This window comes from Scatophagus argus, chromosome 16, assembly GCF_020382885.2.
Source record: "Scatophagus argus isolate fScaArg1 chromosome 16, fScaArg1.pri, whole genome shotgun sequence".
In the NCBI taxonomy this organism is placed as follows: domain Eukaryota; kingdom Metazoa; phylum Chordata; class Actinopteri; family Scatophagidae; genus Scatophagus; species Scatophagus argus.
In genome coordinates, this window is record NC_058508.1 from 5,680,075 (window position 1) to 5,701,049 (window position 20,975).

Genomic DNA, 20,975 nt, shown 5'->3' on the forward strand with positions numbered 1-20,975 from the left:
AAACATGTTCCAGGTCAGCCTGAACCAGGTGAAGAGGATGAGACTGTAACTTTAAGAGCTGTATGCATAAACCGATTGTGATCTTAGTTCCTGATACTGTGGTCCGCACAGTTTTAGTAACTACATCTAGTTCACAGACATGATGAACGAGACAGTTTGGTACCATAGTCATCACGGCAGCTCATGTTTTTAAAATTTTAGATTTTCAGTTTTGTTACAGCGCAGTTACTAATGACAGCTCAGTCATACTTGTGAAGGTGAGGCAGTATGGATGCATGGGGGCTGGAATCTCTGCAGCCACCAGTCCACAACACAAAGGAAGCACTGACAGCCATAGCTGCTCGGTAAGCAAACAATTTCCAGCCTGCTCATGGATGTGGGAGCATTTATGTCTTTTATCAAAATTTTACTAAGCAAAAAACTGTCTGCGTTTTGCATACATTGGCTTAACTTCATGGCATTTCACTTCCTATTCCTCTGTAGAAGTGTGGCAGAATAAGAAGAACTAGACATGGCTCTTTGAATGTGTGTTTGTCCCTCGTCCTCTTCTGCTTATGAGCATGCACCCTTCTGTGGAAGCACGTGTGGTACGACAGATAGAGATAAGGAGCCAGAGAGGGCCATCTGCCACGCAGTGAGAGCTCGGGGGGTCGGTGACCTCACACTTCCCACTGTCTTGAGTCAGATAAACCCGTGACCCTGCGTGTCTCTCACTGACAGGAAGAGGACAGAACTCAGACAGCGATGGGGCCGTCAGAAACAGAATCTGGGATCAGTCAGCCCTGCCGGTGTGTGATCTTCTCTCGTTCATGCCTCAGAGATGACGGCTCAGCTTGTTGTCCGGCTTTTACTGTGAATTGAGATTTTGCGCCGTCTTCCAATAAGTCTGTTCAGCTTCTAGTCGACTTGCACACAGAAGGTGAATCCTCTCTGTGTGCAGTTTGTCTCCATATGGCATGGTTTTATATCAAGAGGACATAGCAGAACTCAGTGCATGCATGTGTCATGTTTTGCAGAGAATCCCTTCATCGTTATTTTTCAAGATTTTTCTTATTTGTAACTTGGTGTTCATGTGAGGAAAGGTAGCTCATAACACAACTAATCATGAAGCCCTGTTTTTTTATTTACACCCCATTTAGATGTCAAGTATCCCTCAGTAGAGGGTGTCTTTGTGAAGAGGGAATATTTTGTCCTTTGTCCCCTTCACTCAGTGTATTTTATTTTCTGTATTCATCTGCATGTAAGTAATAGAAATAGCACTGCACATGTAGGCATGCATTGTACTTCCACGTGCTAAAATACGATAAGATAAGACAATAACATAGCCACAAACTATCACAACAGCCTGCTTCAGCTTTGGAGACCCAGTAGCAGGAGGCAGAGTGGCTGTGAGCTCTCTCACTTACAAAACCACCCGAATGTGTGTGTGAGTCTGCACAAAGTGCATGACGCCTCAGTCTCTATCTGGCAAAGAGCAGAACAGGAAGCAGCGAGGTGGGGCTCGGCCTGCGCTGTTCTCTCTTCCTCTCCGCCTCGTTCGCTCGCTCCGATTTTAGACTGGCTTTTGATTCCTGGCGGGAAGGACATCCTGGATTTTGAGAAGTCAGGAATAGCACTCTGTGCTGCCTGATTGGTGCTGCTGTCAGTGGGTTTCTGAGTGTGTGTGCGTGTATGTGTGTGTGTGTGTGGCAAGAGACAGGCTAGTGAGGAAGCCAGGAGCGAAGCCAGAGGGAGGCCAAACATGGCCAGTGAGGGCATACTGGAGGACCTGCCAGGGGATCAACCAATTGATTCCCCAGTACTCAATGACCAGAGTGATACAGAGTCTTCGGTAGGCAACTGTGGCCAGAGCAGGCCTCAACATGGCCGTCTTTTTCCTTTCCATCATTACTGTGGCCCTTCTCTTTTCTGTCTGCTTTCTTGTTCACTTCCTGTAAAAACATCTCCTGTCTGACAGCGAATCACTTGTGGGTTTTCATTTCTGTCCGCTGTGATTTTGTCCTGCTGTGTGAGCTGTTGTACACCTCGCTCCAGAGGTTCTTTGTTGTGAAACACCAGGGATTAAGTTGTATTGTGTTGAAGAGGAGTGCGTCATAGCACAAACTCTCCCTTCCTGTCGTTCATGGTGCTACTGCCTCTGCTTTCTTTTCTGCCTTGAATGGCTGTGGCCTCTGCCGCTGCTCACAATTCTCCAGCCAGCTGCCTTAATAAGGATATGGGTGCTAAATGTGCATGGCGTGTTCATGTCTGTGCGCTTATCTATGATGTCGGTGACTGTAAAGGTTCACAACTTTGAAAAAAAATGAAATGTTGATCTGACGTTGTCCAGACCAAACACCCTAATAGAATAAACAGATTTTACAGTGTTATTTGTCTTCCTGATTTTGTTTCACAACTTTTGTGATACATGCTCAGTTACATTGCTTCACAGTTGGTGCAATGAGTAACGTTAACAGCAGTTAAAATCCTGCAAGCTCTTGACCTGTGCCATGTGGTTTGTTGGAACGGTTGCTCGGGCTGTGCCTCACTGTTGTACTGCATTGTGCTGCAGATGGATTATGGCTTTAATGAGAGCAGAGCTGTAGCCCCAGCCTGCATGTTAGTTGGATGGACACAGAGACCTAAGAAGTTGTAATCAGATCTGCTAAGCTGGATGGCTTGCTGCATGGCGCAGTGAAAGGCCCTGAGCACCCCGTCATCACGCTGTGGCAGAGGGGAGGGGACAGCCCTCAGTGTCCGTGGAAATGCATGCATGTGTGTGACCTGATGACATCTAATGTCACAACTTTTAGTGAGTGCATGACATTGCTGGGCTTTCAGGGCACTTTTCAGTGTGGTTATGAAGAATATGTACAGTTCTCTGCATATGCAAACATGCTAAGTGAAGTTGAAATTTGAATCTTTTTTTTTGTAAGGAAGTAGAAGTGATAAAGATGTTGCAACTGGTGTGCTTTTTTTCAGAGGAAACACAAACAGAGTTTGGACATATTAATAGAGGCACTGTCTAAGCTTTAGGCATCTGAGTGAGCAGCAGTTGACTGACATTTGAGGACAGGCATTGCTATTAGACAAGCGGTCAGCTTACAGCTTGGGCCAAACCTGGAAAGCTTATGAACACTGATACAAATTGTGATGTTTCACTGTGTCGAAGCAGCTCCCACAGTCTCATTGTTGTGTTGTGTTCGTCACAAAGAAGGGGTCCAGATCATGTTTTATCCGTCTTTGTTTTATGTGGCCATCAAAACTCACAATAGTCGTCTCACCCCCGCAATATCAACGTTGCTTTCCGATTCGATCCTGAGCACAGAGTAATGTGCAGAATTACACAGTAAGATAGGGAGTGCTGAAATCAGTGGCTGATTGCACAAACAAGAACGCTGCAGCTCATTAACATCCTGTGTAGCCACTGGTATCAAAGAGAGAGTATAAAGTGTTTTCACTGGTCACCTATACAGATATTGCACTAATAAAGTTACACTTCCAAAACAACAAAGAACACTGACATAAGGGGTACTGTCAAAAAATTTGTCAAATTTCGAGATATTATATGTAACGCTTGTTCCAGCTCTGGTGGACATTCCTGCAGCAAGCATGTCGGTTGCATTGTGTGATAAAACCGCACATTTTAGAGATGCTTTGTATTGTGACCAGTTTACAGAACACCCGTGCAGTAATCAGCGTCTTGATGTGCCACAGCTGTCAGGTGGATGGATCATCTTGGCAAAGTGTTTACTGACATTGATTTTAACAAATATGTGCTTGAAATCTAAGAATAAGAATAAAGGATGAACCTACGCAGATAGACCTTTTTGTTAAAGAGTACAGTCCTTTACTGGACCAATTCCAATATTTTTTGGAGGTTTGAATCATTTACACTCCAACATATGTAAACATAATGCCCACATTAAAAAAAACAAACAATAAAAACCCAGAATTTTCCTTTTAAATCTCAAAAACAAATGTGTTGCATCACTCTTTGTGTGTGTGTGTGTGTGTGTGTGTGTGTGTGTGTGTGTTTAATGTGTGACCCATCCAAACACAGGCATGACACTGATTGATTTTAGCTCGTATTGTTGCTGTTGTTATCAGTTGTAATCAGGTTAGTGTCGATCAGTAGGTGAGCTGATGTGAGCGCTCGGCTCTTTATGCACTTAAGTAATGATTCTACTTTGATGCTGCCTCACAGTTTCAGCTCGGCAGGTTTCACATTCACTCAGAGTTGCTGTTTTCATCTCCTTTCATCCCTCAGTGCTCCACTTTGTCAGGGCTTTGCAGGGTGGCTGTTGGCGGCTTTGTCTGTCATAACCTCAGCCCAGCAGCTCTCAGCTGGAGGTGTCACCTTTTGAATCGGTTTCTCTTTCAACTCCAATTGAATATTCTGCTTCAATCAAAGTGGACTAAGCATAGTTAAACCATATTTTTTCTCATAATTCTTATTAATTTTTTACATCACTACTGCCACTACACTACATCCTTCTCCTTGTGTGCCTTCTGCTTAACCATCACACCTTCATTGTTTTCTCCTTCTTCAGACTGATCCCGGCGGGCTGTCCGTGCTCCAGCAGCTTGGTCTGGACCAAAACTCTGACTTCTCTGACTCTAGCGTGCAGCAGCGCCTGGACGAACACCGCGAGAGGATCCGCAGGGAGATCCGCAAGGAGCTGAAGATCAAGGAGGGTGCGGAGAATCTGCGCAGAGCCACCACGGACAAGAGGAATGCCCAGCAGGTTGACTCGCAGCTCCGCAGCTCCAAGCGCAAGCTGGAATCCCTCCAAGCTCAGCTGCAGGAGCTGGATGCACACATCGTGGTGAAGGGCCCTGATGACAACAGAGGTACAGCATTGTTTGAGTGTACTGATAACACCACCTTCATTACATGCAAATTTTCTTTGTTTGCAAAAGGTCGTACTGGTGGTTTTGCGTGTTTTTTTTCTCAGCACTGCACATCACATACATTTTACATCAGTGATGATATGACTTATTTTAAGTTCATTTCCTTGCTTCTAGACAAACATTGGTGTTAGATCAGGCTGAAAACCTTTAGATAACTAAACCATCGCAGTGAACCCATGATCTCATAGTCACAAAGCACAGAGACATTAACCTAAACATGGCTAAGAGTCTATAATCATCTTAGCAGCTCTGTGACGCTGTACTTTGGCACAATGGTGCTTTGAGCTAAATGCTCGCTTTAGCATTCTGGTCACAGTGTGAACATGCTGATGTTTGGCAGGTATCATGTTTACCATGTTCAACTTTGTTAAGCCTGTTGGTATGATAACATTTGCTAATTAGCACTAAATATAAATTATAGCTGAGGCTGAAAATGTGGGTGTTTGGTCATAAACCAAAATTTTAAATGAGTTGAAATTTTGACCTGATGATGTCAGGGAAGGTTATTACAATATATCCTGAGGGGGACATGAATGTGTGGACCAAATTTAATGGCAGTCCATCAAGTTGATTGAATTGATGACTTAACACACACACACAAAAAAAGTCAACCTGCTGGTGCCACCAGCGGAAAAGTTAGGGGATTACCAGTCAGTTGGTTTCATACTCTGGAAACCATGAGTGTGTATGCAGACATCTTTAATGTTAGTTAAAGATATATAACATGACAAAATGTCTAAAAACACTCAGACCTTTGCTTGCTGAGTGTACATTTATGATTGTTGAAATGCACTAACAGACCAACATTTCTGTCCGTTGAGCCACGCTGCTTGCTCACCTGTCACATTAATCCTCCACAGTGTGTCCCAGTACTACTCGTGTGTTTTCTTAAGTTGACTTTAAGCTTCTGAACACATTGAAAAGGAGTGTTTTCTAAAGCGGTATCTATTTGCATCTGAATTACCATTTGACAAATGAACAACCAAAAAAAGAAATTAAAAGTTCTACATGATGGGTTGCGTTTCTCGTGTAATTTTCATCACACTGGCACAAACTGAAACCAGTGGCTTCCTCCAAGACAGGAAATCGATATAGAAACCTATTTTATGCTGTTGCAGTAAACGAAAGTAGAGGTTTACGGACTAAAACCTGTCCAATAACTGGTCTTTAATTTTGTGTACCACCAGAGGACAGATTACAATGTTTTAGCAACTAGACCAGCAGTAACCTGACCTCTCACCATCCAACCACTCTTCTTGCCCAGATGCCCCCAAATCTCCAGGATCGGTCAATCGGACGTCGGCCAACCACAGCCGCATCGCAGCTTTGGAGCGGCAGTTAAACATTGAGTTGAAGGTCAAACAGGGAGCAGAGAACATGATCCCAATCTATGCCAACGGAGGTACCAAGGTATTCATCTGATTCAGCCACCAGCCATAACTCTACCGGTCTGCTATTGTGTAGTATTCTGCCATGTAATCTGTCCCTAATCTTCTCCTGTTCTTGTTCTTGATCTGCTCTTGTTCTTGATGTCTCACCACAGGACAAGAAACTTCTGCTGACAGCTCAGCAGATGCTGCAGGACAGCAAGACAAAGATCGACATCATCCGCATGCAGATCCGAAAGGCCATGCAGGCCACAGAGCAGTCGGAGGACAACCAATGTACCTATCATTCTTTTTGTCCTCCTCACTCTCATCGTTCAGTTCCTCTTTCATCCCACCTGTCACTCTTTTAGTTTATAGACACTGCATATTTTATGATGCAGGTAGTAATGGATCAATTCTTGCTTCAGAACTTCACAGTGAACAGTCTTCCAGTCAAACACACACACACACATTACCCATTACAGACCTCTCACTCGCTCAGGATAGAGCCTTATTGATGTTCCTGCATCCCCTTGATGTTGCCCAACAACTAAAAGCCATGCCTCATTTAACAGAGGTTAGAGAGAAGGCAGGACAGATGCGGGGAGCCAGGAAGGGAGTGAGACTGAAAGGACTGAGTCAGAGATGACGACAGGGTGAAGTGGACCGGAGAAAGGAGTTAGAGATGAAAGAGAGAATAAACAGGAAAGGAAAACTGAAGCTCAGGGCAGCAGAAAGAGCAACAGTGATCTTGGAAAGGATAGCAAGCTGACTGATTTAGACATAAGCCTGTAACAGGAGTCTGTTTTCTGTCCGTTCTCCTTCATTTTTCCCCACATGCTGTCTCTTCAGCCCTGTGCTTTAAAGTGACTATAATCAATACCTACACTACTAGCTTGTGAAGAAGTTTTGATTTTCCACTAGTGTACTGTTAGTGTACTGGTCTCGTCAGTGTTGTTTTCAGTTACAGCAGGCAGTTATATTTTAAAAAGAAACCTCTACTCACTGCCCAACACAAAACAGGGCACAAGAACAGTTTACAAGTATCTGGTGAACGCAGGGGAGTATTTAGCAGCTAAAGACCCAACATACTCTCCTCCCAGTGAAAAGACAGTTTTTTTACCAGTATTCCTCTGTGATGCTTTGTCAGCATCTGTTGGTGAACACGAACAAATTTCCAAATGTGATTTAAAGTTAATTCTTGTACAGTGCTGATGTCAGCATATATCATCTATGCATGTTGCTGTACAGCATGTTGTTGACTAAAGCTGACAATATGTCCCAGGTAAGCCTGACCTGTGTGGGGTGGAGCTGCGGGTGGAGGAGCTGTGGCATCACTACCGCGTGGAGCACGCCATGGCTGAGGGGGCCAAGAACATGATGCGACTGCTGGGTGCAGGAAAGGTCCAAGACAAGAAGGCCTTGGCTGAGGTCAGAGAGCCGACGGGATGGTTTGATTTAAAACACTATTGCTTCAGTCTGCATTGTGGTATCAATTGTGTTCTGAGAGATGCTTGTAAAAGCTGATAAACACCAAAGAACACAATGCTGATTTGCTGATTTTCTTCTCATGTTTTATTTACATTTTTGTAATGATACCATAATATCATGTATTTATTTAGGTTTACATTTTACACGTTTGCTTACATTTAGACATACAGCTAATAAATAGATTCATATTGATATAGTTTTGACATTTTATTTCTTGCCTAAAGTTAGATGAGAAGAATAATACATTTACTTCTGAACAGTAAATGTCAAACAGTCAATCAATCCAACTTTGTTTATATAGCACCTTTCAAACAGTTAAATGCAATTCAAAGTGCTTTACTATCGATTGACAAAACAAAGGAAGTTAAAAAGTATTTAGACACTAATGCACACCATTTAGAGACTACAACAGCAGCAAGAGTTGAGTGCTTCATGATGTCTGCAGGCTCAGTGTGGTCTCAGCGAGTCCTCCCAGCGTCTAGACCTGCTCAGGTGTTCTCTGGAGCAGAGGCTGCTGGAGCTCCCTGAGGATCATCCCAAAGCCTGCCTCATCAAGGAGGAGTTAGTGCTGGCCTCTTCCTCTGCCTTCAGCTCTCGCCACAGCACCCCATATGTCCATAACCAGTACAGCACCCTGAGCAAGCCATCACCGCTCACAGGTAGAAACTACACCTAACCTACAGTGACCTTTTTATAATCGCTGTCATTTTTATTAAACAGACTTTCTTTCCTGCCAGGTACTCTTCAGGTGCATCTTCTGGGCTGTATGGGGCTGCTGGAGGTGGTCCCAGGGCGGAGCAGAGGCAGCCCGGTGGTTCTTCCCTCTCATTCTCCGGGAGATGGACGCTCCTCTTTCAAACTGAGTGGCCTCTACAATCGTAGCAGCAGCAGCATGAGCCTCAAGATCCCCAGCAAGAACGAGGAGCTCTCCAGTAAGACAGTCATTTCAAATACTTCAAGCGTACTACTTGTGTTGTTCACACTTACATATATACATATTATAATGTGGGTCTATCTGCTAAATGCTTGCTATTCAGCAGTTTTTAAAGAATCATTAACTTTTAGCCGTAGACATGGCACATTTCAGCTATTTATTTGAGACCTTTTGGACAGTTCTGATCCAAGGATTTATAATCAGTTGTCTTCAGTCACACGTCTCTGTTTGACGGTCCAAATGAATTCCACAGTTGAGATCAGTAAAGGATTGTGGCTCAGGAAGAACCTGTTCAGTGTTTCTTCAGGAAAAGGCAGCACCTCTGTGTGTGTGTGTGTGTTTTACAGCGGAGGTGAGTGCGGTGCTGAAGCTGGAGAACGCAGTGGTGGGGCAGACACTTTGGAGAACCGTTGGAGAGCAGGCCTGGGACCAGACCTTCACTGTAGAACTGGAGAGAGTAAGACTCTGTTACTGTGTGATTCATGTCAAACTTTCACCAGACATTCATCATCTTTTTCTTTCTTTTTTCTTTTTCTTTTTTCTCCATTTTTTACAAAAAAAATATCTTGACTATTTCATATAGATTTTTGTCTCCACGCACACCCAAAAGTTTCCTTGCAAAGAGATGCAAATGAGCTTCTGACAAGAGTCCCTGTAAAAAAGTCAAAAGAAAGAAAAAAAAAAAACCCACACACAGCAAACACAAAGATCTATGTTGTCAGAAATGCAACAGAGGAGCAACTGGTGTGTCTGTTTTCAATAACAATTGCATCCATGATCTGGTGTCGAGCACACAGCACAAGTTGTTTTTCACACACGTTTGACAGATAGACAGTATTTCTAACCGCAGACGGCCTTTTAGGTTTGGGCGTCCAACAGGAAATATAATCCTGTAAGAGTACGATGGCCTTTAAGTTTAAAAATCTAAAACAAAAGTAAGCCTAAATATGACATTTTTTTGGTGGATCCATGGTGTTTGTGTTGTGTGATCAGTCTAGAGAGATGGAGATTGCAGTGTACTGGAGAGATTACCGCTCCCTGTGCGCTTTGAAGTACCTGAAGCTGGAAGAGTTCCTGGACAACCAAAGACATCGAATCCAGCTGGAACTGGAGCCACAGGGGCTACTGCTGGCTGAGGTACAGGAAGTAAACACACACACACATAACCCAACATAAGAGGCATTCATCAATCTTATAAACAACATTACAAGTGCATATAACTGCATATGAATTTAATGGATATTATCGTGCATAGCTCCTTATAGCCTGTGTTTGCTAACTAACCCAAACAGCTACTACAAAGAGAGACTATAATGTATTTGATGTCAGACACCAGCTGTAGTTTCAGTTTGCTGTTTGAACATGATATTTTTGTTTTAGGTGACTTTCTTCAACCCAGTAATAGAGAGAGGCAGAAGACTCCAGAGGCAGAAGAAAGTCTTCTCTAAACAGCACGGTATGTTCAAGTGTGTTCAAGTGAGATGATTTGATGAATTTAAGAAAGCTACACTACGGCCTGAGAGGGTCAAATCAGGGCCTGTCAAATCAGTGTTCTGTAAATAAAAAACAATCAAACTGCTATACAACAACCATCTGTTGAGCTTCAGATGGTTGTTGTTGCACCATGTGCTTGAGCTCTGTCAGTCATTACATATAACATATGAGTCTGGACAGACATGGATGTGAGAGAACTGTGACTTTCACTGGTGCACAGAAGCATATAACCACAAGGTGGTAGTTCTAGCTGTCTGAGATTCTGACTTCCAGCCTGACAGAGTGGTTTGCCCAGTCTGCATATGTGATGCCTGCCTTGTTTAAAGTGAGCTGCGTTACAAGCCAGAGGGATTGAAGGCGCTTCTGCAGATAAAGTGCAAATGGTATTTTCTGGAACTGGGATTATAAACCTTTGCGGGAAATGTAAGCCCAGGTCACGCAACAGCTCAGCTGTCTCACACCATTAAAGCTACAGGAGAACTTACTGCCTCAGATTCTGAAGATAGCATGAATGGATGCTCTTTATTTACTTTTTCTAAATAATAATAATACTTTTTATTCATATTACACCTTTGTTACCTTTCCTAAAGGCTGGAATTGCACATAGGCTCAAAATACAAAGTGCAGCAAGCTATTGCATTAAGAATTCAAAAATGTGATTTTGATGTGATTTTATAAAGTTTTTCAAAGAGATTTTAAAAGTGTTTACTGCGCTAGCTAATGTGAGGTCCCCAGGCAAGCTATACCAGAGTCCAGAGGTATTAATAGCAAATGACCCAGTCATCCATTGTCACCAAGCTGGACTTAGGCACAACCAGAAGAACCAAGTTTGAGGACCTCAGGTTATGAAATGGCACATGCAGGGATAAAAGCTAGCTGAGGTATCAGTTCTACATTTCACTGGTATCCGGCGAAGTGCAGCTTGAACTGGAGTGATGTGTTAGTATTTCCTCATATAGCTGCAGTTATTCTAGCCCACGCGTTCTGCGCTAGCTGCAGGCAATGTGTTGAGATTTGGCTGAGACCAGAGTAAAGGCCGTTGTAGTAGTCAAGTGAAGAAGAGATAACAGCATTAAACACTCTGTTGAGATCTTGACTAGATAAGAAGGATCTTATTTTAGAAATGTTTTGCAAATGCAGGAAGCAAGATTAGACTGCACTCTTCACTTGATGATCAAATTTAAGTTCAGAGTCAAATAAAACACTGAGGTTTTTAGCATCAGGTTTGACATTTTCTGACAGTGAACCAAGACTAGAGAGACTGTCCTGAGATCTGGAACTGAGAGGGCTAAACAGGACCATTTATTTATCTGTGTTGAATTGCAGGAGGTTCTGGGACATCGAACAATGTATATCAGAGAGGCGGACCTTAAGGGAAGCTAAGACAACTGGGGTCAGCATAACAGCAGAATTGGATGTAAAAGGTTACAAATGTCATTACTGAGGGTGAGGTACCGTATATAGATTAAAAATAAGGAAAAGGGCCAAGGATAGACCTTTACAGAACACCACAAGTGTTATTCTGACGAAGAGGAGGAGTTACCAACAATAATGGAGAGGGTTCTATCTGAGAGGAAGGATCAAATGAACCAGTGATGAGATGTAGTAGCCATAGCCATTTTAGTGTTTTACCTTTGCTTCATCCACTTATATTCCACTCTGTGTGTCTCAGGTAAAGCCTTCCTGCGTGCTCGTCAGATGAACGTGGACATCGCCACCTGGGTCCGCCTGCTGAGGAATGCCATCCCCACTGGAGGCAACACACCTGCCTACACACCCAGTTTCACAAGCAACACACTCACACACAGCACAGGGTAGGTAACTAGTGTGTTAATGCACACAGTTATTTTTTTAGATTTAAGTATTTCAAATCATGCAATTCTGTTAGGAAAAGTTGGCCTTTTAGCATCACTTTTTTTTGTTTGTTCAGTGAATATAACTTAAGAGATGTTTGTTTCAGGTTTTCATTGATTTATTTTTGTTATGAAATCACTGAACCGCATAAATGAAGCACACAGCCCTGAGGAGTGAACCAACTAAGAGGCAATCTGAAAAGCCTGTAGCTTTTAAAACCTCAGCACCAACTCATGCAATAGAGCTTACTGTCATCATTTTGCTCCACAGCGCTGAGTTGCACTCTCAGATTTGTTTTCTTTATTTTGTATGTGTGTGTGTGTGTGTGTGTCCTACAGAGAAATCTCAGTGGAGAAGCTGAATCTGGAAAGCAGCTCACCTCCCAAAGCTGAAATCAGCAGAGATGTGGTGGATGCACCCGGTCCTTTGGTGAGTGAGAGGCAAAGAGGGATGGAGGCCAAAGAGGAAGAGAAGCAGACCGAGGGAAAGATGGGCATCACTACACTATCGTGTTGCTATTTTGCTCATTCCTACGTGCAGCCTTTGGCTCGGGAACAGTGCTCCAGTCATAGGCCACCGCACTGTGTGCTGCAGTGAAATCTGAGACAGAGCAGAGCAGAGGCCTGTCAGGAGAGAGACGAGAGAGGAAGAATGAGTGGAGAAATGGAGAACTGAAAAGTCAGGGAGACGGCTTTAATGAGACATAATTGGATGGAGGGGAGCTTTAACTTGATCAAGGCCAAATCCGTGTGAGTTTCCCAGCGTGAAGAACAGTCTGCAGAGGGCGATAATGTGGAGAAAGGGATAAAGAGGTGGCATGAAGAGAACCACAGAGAGAGGAAATATTCTGAAGAGAGAGAAAGCAGATGGGAGGAGGAAATCTGGAGATTGGTGTGATTGTAAAGTCAAACAACATCATAAGACAATAAAAATGCCCGGCAAATCAGTACAGAAGAAAAGAATGAAAACAATCCAGCAGAGTGAAAAGGGTGCAGCTTATTTCCTCTTCCCAAAACTTATTTGATATCCAAAATGTACAGTGCCATATTAATGTCGACATGCGATTCTGATAATACTTTTCATAAATCTCTAAATTTTGGAGTCCCTGTAACCAGTGGGTTGGTCCATTCTGGATACTTGGCTTTGGTTACAGCTACACTGAAGACAAAAAGCAGACGTGTATTTGTTTTGGAGGTGAACTCTTATCTACTATGCCCTCACAATATTTACATATGATTGCAGCGTAATTTATGTTCTGTAATCTCTCTCTAATAACACCTCTGTCAGTTTGCTTTTTCTTTGTTACAAGGGGTGATGATGATAAGTTTTAATTCCTTTTCCACAGCATCCAAAACCAGTTTAAAATTCTTACCATAAGATAAATTTTACATTTGGGAAACCTTGCATATATAATTCATGTACTAAGTAAACAATAGCAGTTATACCTCGCGCAACATGTTTTGTCAGTCCAGTGTTTAATTGTGGCCACACCAATAAAGCAAATTTAAATTTTAAGAGACCAGAGGAGCAGACAACCAGAATTAGGCAAGCACAGAGAGAGTCAGAGAGGGCCTGTGGCAGATGGTGTGTTCAGTGGAGTTGAAGTATTATGGGATTAATTACTCTGATGTTTTTTAGACAACTAATTAGCAGTGAGGAAGGAGTGTAGAGGACAGGAAGAGGGGAGGAGTGAGGCTGTCAGCCAGCAGGGGATCTGGCAGCCAGCATTATGTGCTTCCATAACTGTCTGTTTGTCTGCTGTGACTGAAGGTCAGACCAGATGTTAGTCATCATTTTGTCCCCATTTGTCCCTTCTTTTCTGTTATTCCCTTTCTGTCATTTTCTCTCTCCACTTTCCATGTCTCTTCGCTGTGCTGGTGTTCTTATTTTTCTCCTTCCCTCTCCTCCTCCTCCTCCTCCTTTTTTTTTCCAACTCCGTGGTATTTCACAGGAACAGACGCCGGTCATTGAGCCCCCGTCCACGCCGGATGTCCCTGTTCACGAGCAGCCAACCAGATCACTGTCACAGAACTCTTTACGCAGGTGCACAAAACAAACAGGGATCTAACTCTCTCGCTCTCTGACACACACACGCACACACACACACACACACACACCATACCTGAGCATGTCTTTTGCAATATGGCCAACACAGCTTGACATCAGTAACACCCCCTCACACAATATGGTCCTGTGTTGTAACCTCTTTTTTTAACACCTGGTAGTAAAGCCAAGTCATCATTAATGTGGATTACAACATATGCCTCCCCAAATGAGAAACGTGCAGGACGCTGAAACACAAAATAAACACTCGAAGAGTCATACACACCCAACGGAAGTCTGGGATGTTTTTCAAGTGTTGATGAGCGTATGAAGCACATTTAAACATGACATCATGTTATGTTGTGTTGTGTGCAGTGCCTATAATCTGCTTGTAATCTCTCTCTCAGACCCAGCAGTGGCCCTCTTTGTCTGCAGGACTTCAAACTGATGGCAGTACTTGGCAGAGGCCACTTTGGGAAGGTAATCAAACTTCATGTTTCCTCACAGGATGAACAGTTACGCTGCTCATCAAAGCACTGTAACATTTTTTCCATCTTTATCTTCTTAAATCTCTATCGCTAAATACTTCGCTGCACAAACTAATAAACAAAGAGCGAAGAGTCATCACCTGACTCTGCAGTACCCCTTAGCTCTCGAGAGCATTTTTACTGTTTGCTTTGGATCATTTGTTTTTAATACCTGAGACTTTATTGTTTTGGTTCCCTTTAATCAATCGTGTCTCTGTCAGCAGCAGCAGCAGGCAGCAGCAGTTGTCATTTTAAAAAGGCTCTGATAAATCCTCTGTGCGCCGCCTCCTCAGCATCAAGCTGCAGACGGGCACAGTTTAAGCTAGGTGAACATAGTGGAGTATTTAGCTGCTCGGGAGCCAGACATTTCCCTCAGGAGATGGTGGAGAGCAAAAAAACAAAATAAAACGGAGCTAAAAGGAGAGTCAGTGTTGGACTCACATTCAGCTGGTGATGAGAAACATGAGTCTAAATAAATGCTAATGTTGATGCTGGAGGTGCACCAATGTTGAGTGGACAAAAAAATACATTATTGCGGGTTTTAAAAAAAAAAAAACAAAACTAAATGAAATCATATATTTATGACCTGTTTTTAAAGCTTTACATCTTCAGTAGGAGCAAATAGGCTGGTGTTGACATGAGATTTGTTGACAGTAACTAAAATATCAATCTCTTTAGGTGTTGCTTGCAGAGTACAAAAAGACAGGCAGTCTGTACGCCATCAAAGCCCTGAAGAAGGGGGACATTGTTGCGAGGGATGAAGTAGACAGGTAATTGCATTACACGAGACAAGACTTGGTGACCTCCACCACAAGTCTGAGCGACATGTCAAAGCTCACTCACCTCATAATTGCACCTCGTACAGTAATTACTGTCGTCTGCAGTCTAATGTGTGAGAAGCGGATCTTTGAGGCCGTCAACGGCTCCCACCACCCCTTCCTGGTCAACCTGTTTGCATGCTTCCAGACGCCAGAACATGTGTGTTTTGTCATGGAGTACACGGCGGGAGGAGACCTCATGATGCACATACATGCCGACGTCTTTTCCGAGCCACGTGCTGTGTGAGTTCTGCTACTGCGTGTGTGTGTCTGCGTCAAAGAGAAGAAGCTCCATGATCTACGTATCTATGTCTGTGCATCCATTAAAGAGCCGTCGACATGTAGCAGACTATCTGTTCAGATCTCTGTCTTTTTGTCCATTGACAGGTTCTACTCAGCTTGTGTGGTCCTGGGTCTGCAGTTCCTTCATGACCATAAGATTGTGTATCGGTGAGTCCTTCCATTGCCTCCGTCTTTTCCATCCTCACACGGCATGTGCTGTACAAGAGGGATCCTTTCCTTTGGCAACACTCAGTATTTGGCATAAAATCTTTCTTTCTTTGTCAGGGATCTTAAATTGGACAACCTGCTGCTTGACACAGAGGGGTTTGTGAAGATTGCAGACTTTGGGCTTTGTAAAGAAGGTAAGGAAAGTACAGTTCCTTACTGTATTGATTTATTTGACAGACACTGACATGACTCAGCACTAGCACAGTCAATAATTCTCTCTCTTCACCCCTCAAATCTCCTTTCTTTCCTCTTAACTTCTTTGTCTGACTGAGGCATGGGTTATGGGGACAGGACCAGTACATTCTGTGGGACCCCCGAGTTTCTGGCTCCAGAGGTGCTGACAGACACGTCATACACCAGAGCAGTCGACTGGTGGGGGCTCGGGGTGCTCATCTATGAGATGTTGGTCGGCGAGGTAAGAAGGCAGAGTTGGAGTAGTCTTTATGTCTGTATGTCTTTTGTCCGGCCGTCTGTCAGTCTCACTCTCATAAACATCCTCTTGGATTCGAGGATGAACTGAGCTGACTCAGTAACTCGGCAACAGAAGAGCAGATTGTCACCATATTTCACATTTGCTCAGAAGCTGAAGTGGTGACACTAATCTCGGGTGTCCACCTTGAAACTGTGCTCATTGTGCAGATAATCTGTGCTCCTGGGTTGAAGATGTGCGTGAAGCATCCATGTTTTACAATCTGTGGCTTCTTTGTGTTGCATCAGAATCGGCTTTATTCACCAAGCATGTGAACTTACACACTAATAGACTTACTTACTAATAGTTTGTAGAAGCGTATAAGCTCAAGGTGGATATTCTAGTAGCCAGTTAGCTCAGAATAGAGATGGGAAAAATTGGAATAATTAGCCTGACCCTGTCTTAAGGTAACAACCCACCTGTAAAGCTCACTGACAGACACATTAGCTTTTTTTTTTCTTTTTCTTCTTTTTTTACTCCCTGTGGGGGTTGTGTGTTATTTCTTGGCAAGCAACAGTTGCCAGGCAACCAGATGAGACTCCAAGGAGTTAATGGTCCTGGCCGAGAAATACTCACATGACCCCCCCATAAATACCTGTCATTTTTACACTTCGGTTTTTGTATGAATTTCACAAACGTGTCACACTGTCATGTTGCCTTTGAACAGAGTCAGGCTGGCTGTTTTAGCTGCTTCCCCCTGCTGCCAGTCCTTATGCAAAGATAATCTATCAGTCTGCTGGCGGCCGCTTTATAATTATTGGATGGATATGAGAGTGGTATTGATGTTCTCATCAAACTCTCTGCAGCACAGTGAATCAGTGTATTTCCCAAAATGTCAAACTGTTGGCACAATGGAGGAGGTGCTTTCCGGCTCAAGACAGGAACTGAGGTATTGATCCTCAGTAAGAGACTCATCGGGGACAAGAGTCTTCAGAGCGAAAAAGTGGAGTGAAAAGCTGATCGACAGAAAATCTGGAAAATATCTTTTTTTTATCTTGTAAAGGGAGATAAAAAAAGAGTGTGGAAAAATATCTGGTAAGAGAAGGAGAACAGGGTGTTCTTGGACCTGAGAGCAATGGATTTTATGGGAAATGTGGTCTTAATTACAGAAAAACTGCAACTAATTGCACAGCTGGTGAGAGACAGACTTCATGTCTTTTGATCTCATTTGTTGACAGTAAGCCTAGCAGGATATCCTAGTTTCTATTCAAATGATGTGAAACTTCAAAGTGTTCTTTACATGTTACTTAATATTTCTGCATGTTTATATGGTAGATGTCCAACTGATGTTAGCGAAAACTGTGATTTCCAGTTTTTCACCCTGAATATTAATTTCTGTCATAAATGAGAGATGAAGTAAGAAGTTTTTTTTCTGTCTTGAGGGACATGGTCCAAACAAGCATTATGGGCTGTGCTGCCTCAGTGTCAGATGGAAGGAATACATATTTGAAAGACTTGTAATAACTGTCATAGGTAAAGGCTGTTGGAGACAGATTTCACATGTAATGCAGTGCAAAATAATGTGCTTCTGCTTCTTTCAGTCTCCGTTTCCCGGTGACGATGAGGAGGAAGTTTTCGACAGCATAGTGAACGACGAAGTGCGCTACCCTCGCTTCCTCTCCACCGAAGCCATCGGCATCACCAGACGGGTAAGGCTCCACATGCTGACACGCTTCTTTCACTAACTGCGGCAACAAACAATACTGAAAAAAGGATGTGTAATTGGTTTTTTCGCTCGGTTGCTAGTTGCTGAGAAGAAACCCTGAACGACGTCTGGGCTCTGGAGAGAAGGATGCTGAAGATGTGAAAAAACAACCTTTCTTCCGAGTAAGCGTGCAGTTATTAATTTCAGCATTACTGCATCCCGTACTGATGCTGTACTCAGTACGTCTTGACAGGAAACTAAATGTGAGTGTCATTTAGGGTGTGGACTGGGAGGCGCTTCTTCAGAGGAAAGTCACTCCCCCGTTTGTCCCAACCATCGCAGGGAAGGAAGATGTCAGTAACTTCGACGTGGAGTTCACAGCAGAACCTCCGGCCCTCACGCCGCCACGCGAGCGCCGCACCCTCGGCCGCAGGGAACAGGACTACTTCAAGGATTTTGACTATGTCTCTGACCTCTGCTAGAGCCGCAAGGTTATTAGCTGCCCACTGCCAGCCACAGACTCTGAGATGAGACTGAGGAGTGAAGGCTGACTCTGTGTCCTGTACAGGGAGAGAGGAAATTAGTGATGAAGAGAGGCGAGGATCACTCCTACCCTGTCCTCTTTCTGCCTGTTTGTGTGTGTGTGTGTGTGTGTGTGTTTGTGATAGGATGAAAGACTGGCTGGGCCGAGTGTATGCGAATGGGGATCAGTGGAATCTGATGACAGCATGTTGAGCACATACACAGTGTCTCATATCTGCTCACCTCTAGAGGTCAGTAGATCCATGACCCGGCGTGACTTTCAGAGGAAGAGGAAGTGCTGATGATAACATGAAATAATCCAGATTATGTAACAAATGCAAGATGAGATGATGGATCCTGCTGTCTGCCCTGCCTGGCAACACACCGAAGCATAAAAAAAATGAGTCTGCATTCGTACTGAAATATTCCGAGAGCCTAAAATATCAAAGTGTGAAAGTGATAAATCTGACAGGAAGCAGTTTGTCTCTTCCTTTACATGCTCCAGTCTCTTGTCCTTTTTATCTCTGCTGTTTGTTGCCGCTAGGTGTGTGTATCGTTGTGTACGGTGTCCCTGCCCCCGTCATTAATGTATCCGCATCAGCTGCAGTCATGCACCACCTGTACATCAACATGTGGGGGAGCCAGAGGAAAGAGTAAACTCTGCTAACATTGGATCAGAGCTGCTGCAGCCTGTTGGTGGGGGGGGGGAGCAGAGCAAGTGGGGGGATTTGAACAGAGAAGGTGTGTGTGTGTGTGTGTGTGTTCGTTGTCCTCTCTGTCCACTGTCTTTCAGTGCAACATACAGATTTTTAACTACAATCATTTTTCAATAAGAAAAGGCTTTTACAGATTTTGTTCTTTTTTGTGATTTATAGTTTTGTTTTGTTTTATTCTCCATCTGTGTTTCTTCCTCTGTCATTTGGTGGTGAAATATGTTGGAACTGTGACTCAGTAAAGATGTGAACCAAAGACAGAAGCATCGATTATTTATGTCCTTTGGAGTTTCCTTTCCTTTGTTGGATAAATGGACCTTCTAAACATCAGCATGTTAGCATCGTCATTGTGATCATGTTAGCTGTGGCTGAGTCCAGCCTCTCAAAGCTGCTCTGCTGTTAGTCTTGATGGTGTTTATTGTTTTACAACTAGCAGCTAGTTTTCCCTGTTTTAAAGACAATCTCCTCTGAGAAAGTGGTAGATTAGTAGATTTACATGAATCTATATAACAGGAGGTGACAGGATTTGAACAGCACCGAGTCACTGACATGGGTCAGTGATGAGGGAGATAGATAGATAGATAGATACTTTATTGATCCCGAGGGAAATTCAAGAAGAAGATGACTGAAAGCAGCATCTAATCACAGAGAAGCTGCAGCACAGCGCAGACTGACAGTCCTCGTGATGTTCAGAGAGAAAGACAGAAAGTTTGGTGGATGTTTTTGCCTTAGCAGGTTTCTGTCACAGATGTTCAGAACTAAAAGTGAATACCCTGGAAATGCTCCTCAGATGACTGATGTTCATACTTAGGCATGACAAATCCTTCTGGTATAATAAAGACTGTGATCACCAACGTAGAAAACCAAGAGCGCATGGACTGATGACAGATTTCGTAGACATTTCCAGTGTTTCTTGGAAAAGGGCTTTGGCAGACAATAATTGCTGTCTACAGGTCACATTGATACCAGGACAGGGAAACTCAGTTCTCCGAACTCAGCAAAAGGGTAAAATGTAATAGCTGACCTTTGTAAAAATATTTTCCATCTCTGAGTATGAACAGGTACATGTACGGTAAATGGTTGTGATTGGAGCCTGATGCACAGCCAGACCGGGTCCCAGCTGTTATTCTTAATGGTGTCCTGAAATGGTCATCATTAAAAGCATTATTGAAATTATTAATGGGAATGAAACACACAGTGGGAATGTAGATGTGTAGACAAAGAACACAAAACAGAAAATTCTGTCTGAATTGTGCATCAGATCAGCTCATGTTTATCGTCACATACACAATCACACACAGTACAACACTGTGATTAAAAAAAAACAAAGCAATAAAATAAATAAAACTGAAATGTGAAACAGTGAGATGACACAACCACTAATGAGTTTCAGAAGAATGAAGCAATCTGTAAATAATCAGTGCGACAGAAATGTGTAACAGGTGGACAAATTGAAAATGAAAATGAAAGACATGACTGACATGTCATTTTGTTATCAGAAATGTGGTGTTGAGGCCTCCTGAGTCTGTAAAAAAAATGATTATGGATGCTGTGCAGTTTACTTTTGTGTGAACATTTCATCAAATATATGCAAAACGTTAAAGAGCTCATTTAAGAGCACAAAAAAGAGCGCCAAACACACTTGATCCTGCAGTATCCACACACTCACACATGACTTTCAACCTGGAGCTTCGG

At 43.3% G+C, this 20,975-nt stretch overlaps 1 protein-coding gene across 5 annotated transcripts in view; it reads left to right on the forward strand.

Annotated features, from left to right (window-relative positions):
- The window catches only part of pkn1b (protein kinase N1b), a 32,844-nt gene extending 13,308 nt beyond the window's left edge, over positions 1-19,536 (forward strand). For 3 of the 5 annotated variants that reach the window (XM_046414833.1, XM_046414832.1, XM_046414834.1), the window contains 21 exons: positions 4,533-4,833; positions 6,158-6,303; positions 6,437-6,557; positions 7,546-7,691; positions 8,197-8,410; positions 8,489-8,683; positions 9,033-9,142; positions 9,679-9,822; positions 10,066-10,141; positions 11,852-11,993; positions 12,372-12,462; positions 13,985-14,076; positions 14,484-14,556; positions 15,282-15,373; positions 15,488-15,664; positions 15,809-15,871; positions 15,989-16,065; positions 16,204-16,346; positions 17,942-18,049; positions 18,147-18,227; positions 18,324-19,536. In XM_046414833.1, the coding sequence (XP_046270789.1) occupies positions 4,533-4,833; positions 6,158-6,303; positions 6,437-6,557; positions 7,546-7,691; positions 8,197-8,410; positions 8,489-8,683; positions 9,033-9,142; positions 9,679-9,822; positions 10,066-10,141; positions 11,852-11,993; positions 12,372-12,462; positions 13,985-14,076; positions 14,484-14,556; positions 15,282-15,373; positions 15,488-15,664; positions 15,809-15,871; positions 15,989-16,065; positions 16,204-16,346; positions 17,942-18,049; positions 18,147-18,227; positions 18,324-18,527 (2,796 nt within the window). In that variant the 3' untranslated portion in view covers positions 18,528-19,536. Of the gene's footprint in view, positions 1-133; positions 345-1,465; positions 1,832-4,532; positions 4,834-6,157; positions 6,304-6,436; positions 6,558-7,545; positions 7,692-8,196; positions 8,411-8,488; positions 8,684-9,032; positions 9,143-9,678; positions 9,823-10,065; positions 10,142-11,851; positions 11,994-12,371; positions 12,463-13,984; positions 14,077-14,483; positions 14,557-15,281; positions 15,374-15,487; positions 15,665-15,808; positions 15,872-15,988; positions 16,066-16,203; positions 16,347-17,941; positions 18,050-18,146; positions 18,228-18,323 lie in introns of those variants that run through there. The other 2 variants (XM_046414831.1, XM_046414830.1) reach the window with 2 other exon arrangements.
- Positions 19,537-20,975: the final 1,439 nt, after the last annotated feature.